This window comes from Numenius arquata, chromosome 5 (genome assembly GCF_964106895.1).
Source record: "Numenius arquata chromosome 5, bNumArq3.hap1.1, whole genome shotgun sequence".
Taxonomy (NCBI): Eukaryota; Metazoa; Chordata; class Aves; order Charadriiformes; family Scolopacidae; genus Numenius; species Numenius arquata.
The window spans coordinates 47,481,731-47,492,791 of record NC_133580.1 but is presented as its reverse complement, the minus strand read 5'-3'; the positions used below and the strand labels follow the sequence as shown (position 1 = coordinate 47,492,791).

The following is an 11,061-nucleotide window of genomic DNA, read 5'->3' as shown; positions in this document are numbered from 1 at the left end:
TTCATTATTCATGCAAAGGTGAGATGTGATATACTGAGATGGTCTCAAAAGGAGTTATAAGCATTATGGCATCAGAGATACGGAAATAACATCTCAAGGTACTAGTGACACCACAATTTCACAAGGAATAATGAGTAATACCTGTTATCTGTTATATGGCTTGAGATCATTCCATGACTGAAATAACTCCTGAAAGGCTGTGAATAAATAAAAAAATAAATCTGATTAACAAGTAAATGAACAGAAAGTGTGATATATCCTCACTAAGAACAAACCTGAATTATCCTTCTCAGAGAAAACTCCTGAATCATCAAAAACTATTTCCAATCTCCATAAACAAATCCAAACACCATTAAGTCTTGTATATGTTTAAAAAGCAAGAGCCACTACCCAAAAGCACTGTGCTATTTTTACCCATGCTGTATGTTACCATCAGTTATATTTGAGATTTGACGTGCAACCTCAACTTGTCAGGAAGTGCACATACTAGAGCTTCCACCAAAATGAAGGTCAATCTATCTACAAAGAGGGATCTGTTGTGCAGAAGTAAATCAACTAAGCTCAATTATCAATGAGAAACACTCAACTGAATTACACCAGGCAGTCCTAAACTATCATGCCATGGATAGGTAAGAGTAGTGGTGAACTTAAAAAAAATGCCAATAGTTTTCTTCTTCTCAAACATGAAAGATGAGATGGGGTAGAGAGAAAGAAAAAAAAAAAAACAAACCCAAAACCCAACGCTGAATACTTATTACACTAGCATTTCAAAGGAATGCTGAAGCAGGCATACCTCCCCCGCCTGAGATTCTGATAGTTCCAGAATGAAGGGAATTTCAGTATCAAAAATAGCAAAAAAGTTGGTCCACTGCTGTTCAAAAATCATTAAATCCTAGAAGAAAAATATTCAGCATTACTTCATAAAGGCTAGCATTATATCCAAGAAAGGAAGTCACAGATTGTACTGAATGAACCCAAATTACTTTAGAACAACATAGATTACATTTCACTATACAGTATAGAATACAGCCTGCCCAATAAAACAGTAAGTACAAGGAAATAAACATTTTTTAAAAGATACAGACTCTCTGCTGGACTTTATAGGGGGTCTTTTTTGAGTGTGTGACTTTTTGTTTGTTTGGGGTTTCAGTTTTTGTTGGAGAGAGAAGAAGGAGCAGAGGGAAAAGGACCAGAGTCCTGCACTATCTGCTTTTAACCCAAGGAAGCACACTGTTTTGGGAGCACTCATAACTCATAACCCACATTTCCCACAAGACTTCCAAAATGAACACTTAGATTTAATTTTCAATTTTTAAATCTATATATGGTCATGCAATAATTTGTATCTGACTTTAAGTACACTTATGGATAAAAAACAAGGAACAGGGTGGGGAATTTGCGTATCATGAATTTCCCAAGTAGCAGAGAGTCATTTCTTTACCCATATTTGCTAAAAAAATTGCTAAGTGGAAAAAGAAATATCAGTAACGCTTCACTAAAGCAGAATAAGAAAGGAAGATAATGACAGTTAAGTGTTGCATTGAAAATAATTTTAAAAAAATCAGAAAATTAGCAAAAAGAAAAAAGCGTGTCATGCTGATAAAGTAGCAACCTTACAGAACTAGGCAATTTTAAAATGTTCTCAAGATTACCTTCAGTTACTTGTCATATACTAACTTGGAAGATGAGAGACATCCTGATTTTACAAACTGTAGTTTTTCATATATATATATATATATATATATATAAATAAAACAGGCAAAAACAGAGCTATGATTTTAGCAGCGGAGTAATTATTATACAGTATTTTACTTCAGCCACTTCATTAATGTAGCAATGAATGAAATTTAAAGAGTGAATGTTGATGGAAGTTCACAAGCCTTCCAAAATACTAACAAAGCCTATATTAGAGATTTAAAACAAAGGTTTACATTTAGAGGGAGAAACTATCATTGGAGAAAATTCTAGTCTCTTCAAAATAAGATAAATAAGTCTGTTTCAGGGCCATCTTAGCAGGTACAAGAAAAGTCCCAGACATTTACCTCACTTCCACAGGAAAGGGGAAGTGAAGTATCAGAGAGTGACTATTTAGAGAGACTTGTAAACTGTATGACATTTTAATTTTCATTACAGCAGTTGATTAAACAATCAAATTGGTGTGAACTACCAAAATTTTATTAGTAAGGGATACATATTAAAAGCCTACTTTGCTGCCAAGCTAGAAACTGATAAGAAATTAAAAACAAAATAATATATACTAATACTCATACATAGCTTCCTTCTCTAGGACCGAGATCAGAGCACTGCTTTAAAGGAAGGAAACACTTTACCCTGTATATTTGTATTTCACAAAGCATCAGGGCAGCCACTGTGTGTCACTGTTACCCACTCTAAGTAATTACAAAGCACTCGTGTGCAAATGGAGAATTAACACACACAAACATACCAACTTTCTGTATTTTGTATGTAGTCCTATGACCTGAAGAACAGTTACACCGTTTAGAAAAACTTTTAGGAGAATTTCAGGCAAATTAAGAAATTCAAGGAATCCAACGTAAGTTAGTGTTTTGTAGATTTGAGGAAAGAGACCCTATGAACAACAGCATGCAGAGCCCATAAGTAAAGTCCCTAAGCACTATTAAAAACAAACAAAATCAGAGCAATTTTGCTCTGAGGCTACACTAACAGACTGGTAGTTGATTCAGAATATTTCACATGCATTACCTCAAAGAGTAAGTCCTCCAAGGAAACAGGATCCATTTTGCTGTACGTCTTCCACAAATCAACACTGACATCCATTAACTGAAAAAGATTTTAAATACACTTTTGTGAAAAACACCATGAAGAATGTCACAGATTCGGGTTTAAGCTGCACTGAAACAGACTTGCAACACGCTGCCCAGTCTAACAGTCCTCCTTAACTCTGAATTCAGAAATATTTTTACACTACTGGTTACAAAAGAATCAACCAGATGCAAGTGTTCTGGATGCCTCAGAGACTAAACCCTCACTTGAGGAGATGAAAGTACATGCAAAGTTTTGCTTTCATCTTTTAAACAAATCCTTACACAAAGTTTTTCAAAATTGAGTTAATAGCGAAGAACAGTATCATCTGGTGCAACCAGAAAGGAAAGATCAGTTTTCTGAGACAAGACAGACAAGAAGCAGATTCCAAGGTTACTCGTCCTACACACAAACCAATTCTCCAAATTCTTCCTGTAAGCATAATGTAAATTTAGGCAAAGCTAGTTTAACTTAGCAATTAGCAATACCTTCTCCCAAGTAGTAAGATGATATGAGAATGCTACTCAAAACCATATTCTTAAGGGAAACATGTATCTGAATAATTTCTGCAATTACAGGGTTCCCTACCACCCACTTAATAAAAATGAAACCCTGACTGGGATTTGCTTAAACCACTGCTTTACAGTTATTACAGTCACTCATATTATTAGAGATGGCAATAATGATTTCCTAGACATCACTTCCATTCACCTATCGGTACAGTAAATTCTCAGGATTACAGCATCTTGAGCAACTGTGATTTCTGTAGTAAGAGCAATATTAAAGCAACTGCCCTTAAAACACTGAAAAAAAAAATATTAGAAAGTTATCATCACTAGACTATCTTCAAATCTAACAGCATAGAATGCACAGTAGAGGAATAGTCAGTTTGAGAAGCTAAAAACGCACCAAGAACATCCTCTTTTAATAACATCAGAAGTATTCATTTATAGACCATTTACAGTGATCCCAAATGTACTTCCTCCCATAGACTGGTTTTCCCTCCCCATCTGTGACATACAGCAGCTGCCTAACAGATAAATATGCATAAACAGTTACGTGAAAAGTTAAGAATGCCATTTCCCACTTGAAATCCCCTTATGACTTTAAGGAGGAAGAAAGCAAGAACTCAAGCTGGAACTGGCTGAACTGCCAGAGCTAATGTGTACTCTTAAAATCAGGCGCTGAGAATTTGCACTGCTGCTTTTTAAGTCTGCAAGGGTGCAGCAAAGACAGTATCAACACCCACAGTGAAACGGGAGAGGCTCTGTCTTTACAACATCATTGCCACACTGTGTCTGCAAACTTTCTCAAGGCCTCTACAGATTCATGAAATGAACTAGCAAGGGTAAAGACCCAAACAACTCCTCAATTCACAGTCAAAACTGTCATTGATATCAGGAAGGGCTACTGATTCATAGGCAGACCTCCACAAGGATGCTCAACTATTTGCACTTTGTATTTAATGATTTTGACAGGTTCACACAACAAGATGATTACAGTACTACTGATGAAGAAAGAAAAAAATGAATAAAGGTATCAGTAGAAAAAGCACAGTTCTCAGAGAAAGGCACACTTGAACTCAAATAATAGATTTTTTGAGCAAGCATGTACAGTACTATATGTGATGATATTTTAACAATGGTACTATTAATTCCTTGGGTTTTTTCCAGTTGTCAGAAGTCAGACAAAGAACATTCTGACTGTAAAAATGGAGGAGTGACAAGAAAAATAGGACATTTGCATTTCTGTGGCAGAGGTCCAAGAAAATTAAATAAAAGAAGCTTGAAACAAGTACATAAAATACAAAGCTGTACTCTGAAGATGCTGTTAGAGTATATTTAATAAATAGGCAAATCAAATTACATAAGTTGCTCAGAGTGGAACAGCAAATCATTATTACAACTAGGAACATAATCCAAAATCTTTTTGCCTTATTCAGCAGGCTACAACGACACAATATATAAGGTTGATGGGAAAAGTAGATGCATCTCTATGTCAAAACCAATGACACAAGCAATACAGTCACTTCTATTTTCCTCAGTTCATTTCAAGGCATTTGTCACTAACCAGCTTCTCTTGCACTGCTCTTGAAAATCTATACTCATCTAGCAGTTAAAAAAAAGTGTTTTCTGTTACTGCTAAAGGAGGCTCTAGAAGATACGGAAAAAAGTTCTAAATCCTGACAGGGAGGCTGGGACACACACACACTAAACAGTCATGGTTTACCCAAGATAGAGTGCTGTATAGCTCATAACAGTCTCTCAGCAAGACTGTGGTGTCTCATTCCTTGCACATTCCAAACTCAGCTTCATACAATCCTGAAAAACTTCATCCAATTTAGAAACTCACTCGAGCAGTGAGTCAGGATTAGATAATCTCAAAAGGTACTTTCAAACTGAAATAATTCCATGATTCAATTTCTGCTTCAGAATGGAAATGGAAGAAAATTAAAAACGTTAACTACTTACTTCGTATTTCATTGTAAAGAAGCCATCACCCCCAATTCCCTCCAGTGCAAAAGCCTGCACTATTGGCCACTTTTCAACAATGAACATATCAAATATCTGTAGATGACCTGCAAAAGAAGTTTCACAGAAACATTTTCTCACAAATACCGGCAGTTTAGCTTTCTGTGAGATCTCAGAGTTGTTCTCAGATTCTCATAAAGGATCTCAATTATCCTGTCTTTGCACAACTTAAAATCTACAATTGAAAAATGTTTTTTGTGAAGGTGGTAGCTTTTAGAAACGCCTTCCTCTGCACCCCAAATTTTGTCCATTTTTTCCAGCTATCAATCTAGCTAAGAGTATCGCGTCTCCTTGCAAATTTCATTCCAAGACCATCAGCAAAACTGTGCCCATTAAAATTCAAGATAATGAACAGGGAACTTTGTTTACTCCCATTTCTTCAAATATTTGGCCTTAAGTAAAATACTGTCAACATCATCCCCATGATAAATCAGAATTTTAAGTTGGGGGGAGAGGAAAACTATTCAGCCTGGTACTAACTGGTGAAGCTGTAAGCCATCTGAAGTGAAGTGTTATTATCATCCTTAAGCTACACATCTTCTTTAGATAATTCCTAACAAAGAACCGCCATCCTTCCCCCCATACCCTGACCCATTAATAATTTTTCAGGCAGTCAGAGCATATCATCCTTTCATCAAGAGAAGCAGTGAAGAATTATGAATTAAAAAACAAACAAAAAACTGAATTAGCTTGGTTTGAACTAACATGGTTCAAAAATAGAAAGCTATTTGCCTTTTTTTTTTTGTTTGTTTGTTTGCCTCTCACCTACTGTACAGATCAAAACCCCCCTATGCTCGTGCTGCACAGTGCAGTACATGCACTGCGTTGCTTTTACATTATTCGCTGTTGGGGATATTGCAAAGTACACTTCACTGAACAATGTAAGATTACACTGTTCAGGCTGCAAGGCTGGCTACAGATCATAACAGGAAGTCATGCAGTCCAGTTTTTTCAGTGCTAAAAAAGGAAACTTGCATAATGAAATGTTTATTCTTTCCTTACATAAAGAAGCATTTATCTGGAGCTCCCATCTGAACAGAGAACTTCTGTAGCAGCAGAACACACTTCTCTGAATGCAAATTATTTCTTTGCCTCACACTGTGAGCATTCACCCTTCAGATGAAGGCTAAGGGCTTACATTTTTCAGAAAGAAGCCCAACTTAAGTGAAGAGGAAGGCTAAAAGGAAACTATTGACATATTAATCCGTATTTCTTACCAAAGGCAATCTTCATTCCTTTAACTGCATGACTTGCATGCTGCAAAACACTTACACTATCAGCAGAAAACAAGCTAACCTACCTTGGCAGCTGTATGGAATGCCAATGCGACTGCAATCTCGAACCATGTCTACAAAGCTGGAAATTTTGAATTCCTCTGCAGCTTCTTCATCTTCATACTGAAAGAAGTAATTTAAAATAAAATTTTATTAGGCATGCCTAATTTGATTGTTAGTTTTGCACTAAAGAGAACATGTATTGTACCACTTTAATTCCATGGCAATTGTAACTTCACATAATCCACTAAAGTATTACCTACAGGTTCCAGACGTTAAAGAACCTCTTTAGCCTCTGTATTTTAGAAACTCCAAGGCAGGGATGTATTCAAGCCAATGGAGATTATTCTTTAAAAAAAATCAAACTTCAGAGCAAGGTTTTTAATAAGGTTATATACGAAGGCATAAGTATATACTTTATTTTCAGCTTTCAGTGAACTCTTTCACTATCATCTGCTAGATTCTGGACAATTTTTAAGCAATAAAAGATATTTTGAGAATACTAACTCATGTGCCACAAAAACTTGCCACTGAGAAAAAAAATTACCAGCTTAACAACACTGAACCGGGAAAGCAGACAGACAAGATATGCCTCAGGTCACAGAACAAGCAACGAGAACCGACTGCTGTCTGAGGGAGACATATGTGTAAGAAAAGAAAGAAGAAAGAAGAGCAGACACCACCATAAAACACTATCTTGCTGTTCCACACTAGTAGCAGACGGCAGTCGTCTGAAGCCTTCAGCAGACCGAAGAACAAGTATCATACTTATGGCTCAGGGAAGCATAAAAACTAGACTGAAGAAACAAATCAAACAGAAATCATTTTTATAACAGAAAATAAACCTAAGAATGCTCTCTGATTTTTATCTGAAAAGGTACAGTTTAGCAGCAAGTCTGACACCAACAGGGTACTCACTGGGTACTTCAAGAGTCACTTGCTTTTTAGAGCAAGATCAGAAGGCGGTCGTGTTTTGTCTCTTTTTTTTTTTTTTTAAAGGTACACTGCTCTGAACTTAATATTAAGGTAAATTACATGATTGTGAACTTTTTGTATATAGCTTTTGTGAGCTTCAGGGTACACTCAAAAAATTTATTTTAAGAACAAGTTCTTTTAAGACAAGCCCGAATTCAAGATGCAGCCCAAGTTCCTCCATGATGGGTTCTTTCTTCAATCCCAGGAAGCCAGATCAAAGTTTCAGTTCAAAGCCAAGCTCTAAACAACTGCCAGTTTCTCAAGACATAAAAAGCCATTAGAATAAGAACTTGGGTTTTGGCAGGGTGCTAAAGGCTTGCTCACTATCTGCTATTGCAGGTATAAATGCAGCCCGTTCCTTAAATTGTACAGTCACGACACCCAGAAACGTTACACAGGATGCATCAAATATCAGTACTTTATCTTATTTAGCCATTTTGAAAATGGGCATTCTTTAATAATATGCTTTTTCTTCCAATAACTAGGATATTTAAATTCCTTAATGGTCTAGTTAAAGGCAAAGGTCTACTTAAATTCCTATGGTCTAATTAAAGGCAATAAGAAAGGAAGAAACAAAGGACAGGCTGTAGGTTTTGCCAGGTTCATCAAGAGCTACACAGAGTCAGCTACAGCATTGCTTGCCTTATTTCTAAAACTCTTGAGCTCTTTTGGTTTCATTTCTATAAAAGCAAGCAAAAGTTATTTCTATTGCTGGGGAGAAAAAAAAAAGCTTAAAAGCCATTACAGGCAATCCTCCTGTAAACAGGATGCACTTAAAGCCTGACACAGCACTGTTTTTTGATTTCTCTTTCAGAAGTAATCTAGGAAACTGGCAATTCTTATATATGAGAAAGTGCATTGCTCAGCTCATTCATATGAAACAGCAATGAAGTAAACTTTGTATTTTCAGCTTCAGAAATCAAACTTTTCCATTTGTTTCCACAAATAGCAAGGCATATGGCTTACCTTTCTAGTTACACCATTATTTCAAGCCAGTACTGTGTGATTAAGGTTACTGCTCATAATAAATCATATAAAAGGCCATAAGCAGATGGAGCTTAAAATTCAATAGTTGAGATTGCAATTGTGCTAGCAATATTGCGTTAAGAACTATTCCCTTCTTGATGGTGAAAACGCATACATTTTGGAATCGTCAGGTATGCCTCAAGATTTGCCCTTTCAGTAGGGATTTTGGCAACAGGAAAACTTTATGAAGCCAGGCTTTAGATTTTGCTACAGCAAGCTTTAACCTGTAGCTCAACTGTTTACATATTAACAAGAAGTAATTATCCCCCTTTATGCAGCACTCACAGGACTGTATCTAGAACAGTACATCCAGTTTTGGGACCCACATGCAAGACAGATATTGACAAACCGGACCAAGTTCAGTGGAGGGCCACCATGATGATCTGTAGGTTGGAGCACTTACTCTATAAGGACAGACCCAGGCTTGTTCAAGCTGGACCCCATAACTGCCTTCCAACACCCACAAAAACGTTATTGAGATGGTGAAGCCAGGCTTTTCATAGTGGCCTACAGTTGCAGGATGCATGACAAAGGGCATGATTTAAAACAAAAGCGGTCCAGATAGAGAAAAAGTGTTTCCTTTTATCCAATTAGCAGAGTCAGGTAATGGAGCAGATAGCCAAGAGAAGTTCTGCAGTTGTCATCTTTGGACGCTTTCAACATCCAACTGCAAAAAAACTCGAGTAACCTGATCTGATCTCAGGTTGGACAAGACAATCTCCAGAGGTTCCTTTAACCTGAATTTTCATAATTCTGTGATTTGAACTATCAACCAGCCACATAGAAACACAATCAATCATAAGCCCCATCAATTTCAAGCCGGAAACTCAAGGGAACAAAAGGTTTCTCTCCCTGACCTCCCCATTCATTCTTCCACCAGTTTCACCCACCGACGTTGCAGGCTTCTAACCCACTCCCTTCAGATTTCAGTATAATTCTAATTTAGAAAAGGAACTACATGGAACTGAACAGGGGAGGAAGCTTCCCATGATGGCATTTAGGAAGAAGGATTTCCAGCCTCCACTGGAATAAAAAGGTTCTTATTTTACATTTAGACAAACAGTATTTTCGTTTTTTACTCCTCTGACAATACTTTACTATGATAACCATAGGTTTTTTTAAGAATACCTTGACTTTTAAATACAAGATTAAACTCACATCACTCACGTGGTCCAATGAAAGTGAGACTAATAGCTCTTGAAGGGAAGAGTTGAAAAATAAAATGAAAATCAAGAAACTGTTATGTATTTTAAGTGGCTCACTAAGCAGATCTTTTCTAATATTGTAAAACTATTGGCAAACAACACGTTAAAACACTGCCTTGGTAGCAAATAAAGCTATCATTGGAAATCTCAGTGTTGACTGTGGTACTTGATTCAGATTCTGCATTTCTCACAACCCACAAGTTTTTCCTCATTAAAAGATCATTGACTCATGTCAAAACAATAGTAATTAGTGGTAGAAGGGAGCAATTTGTCTTCATGCTCCAACAAATACAAAGTATTAAAAACATATTCTTCTTGCACACGTCAGAAAAATGATTAATATCCATATATATATATGCAGATCACTCCCCTGCTGAGTATGAAAAAGAAAAAAAGACCTCTGGAAGGAATGTTAAAAAAAAGTTCCACTTTGAATATCACTTCATTAGTAAGTTCATTAGTAGTTCTTATCTGCATTCATTTTCCACTTACCTCATTTTCAGTTAGACAGTGAAAATGCAAGTTCCTCCAGTGTGCCACATACGGCAAAAGATGATTATAATTCACAGGGTTACAGTACAGATGGACACTATCAGCTTTTACTAATATGATTATATCTGCAAGAAGCAGAACAAATATTATTCCAGCATCAAGACTCCATACACAGATGAATTATATGGGCACAAAAAAAGCCCTCACAGAAACTGAACAGAGAACGCTTTTCCTGTAACGTACCTCATTAAAAGAAAATTGTTTAACTATTTTAATACACAATCACTCCTCACTTCTTTTTTAAAAAAAGAGAAAGAAACAGTTGGCAGTCATATACAGTTCCAAGTACAACAGTACTTCTTACTGTTCCAAACATTTGTGGGTTTATACTGAAGTCTTGCACAGAACTTGCATCAGCCAGTCCTTTGAAAAGCCAAGAGTGTCAGTGATGAGTCCTTACCAAGCCCTTGCAAAAATGTAAACTATAGTTGCTCTTGCCTGATGTTACATCAAAAGGTTGCTCCAACTGAAAACTAGCACTACAGCCTATGGGGTAGATATTCAAAGTTTCATGCAAATAAGGGAATCTATGATCATGGTGACTGGCCACCTTTCAAATATTATGAAAGTGAGTTAATATGTTAAAGTAAAAAGAGTTCAAGTTATTTTAGAACTCCAGAGGTGTGATCACACAATAATTGATAACACATATAGATACATACCATGAATTAACTAGGACTTCTCATAATGGGCTGTATTTGTCTAGGTTTAAAA

At 36.4% G+C, this 11,061-nt stretch overlaps 1 protein-coding gene across 1 annotated transcript in view; it reads right to left on the bottom strand.

Annotated features, from left to right (window-relative positions):
* Window positions 1–11,061, bottom strand: part of DNAAF9 (dynein axonemal assembly factor 9) — a 74,780-nt gene that overhangs the window by 46,305 nt on the left and 17,414 nt on the right. Inside the window, exons 4-9 of the mRNA XM_074147609.1 lie at window positions 10,288–10,412; window positions 6,616–6,712; window positions 5,256–5,362; window positions 2,725–2,802; window positions 794–892; window positions 142–197 (exon numbers count right to left, since the gene is read on the bottom strand). Coding sequence (XP_074003710.1) covers window positions 142–197; window positions 794–892; window positions 2,725–2,802; window positions 5,256–5,362; window positions 6,616–6,712; window positions 10,288–10,412 — 562 coding nt within the window. The remainder of the gene's footprint in view (window positions 1–141; window positions 198–793; window positions 893–2,724; window positions 2,803–5,255; window positions 5,363–6,615; window positions 6,713–10,287; window positions 10,413–11,061) is intronic.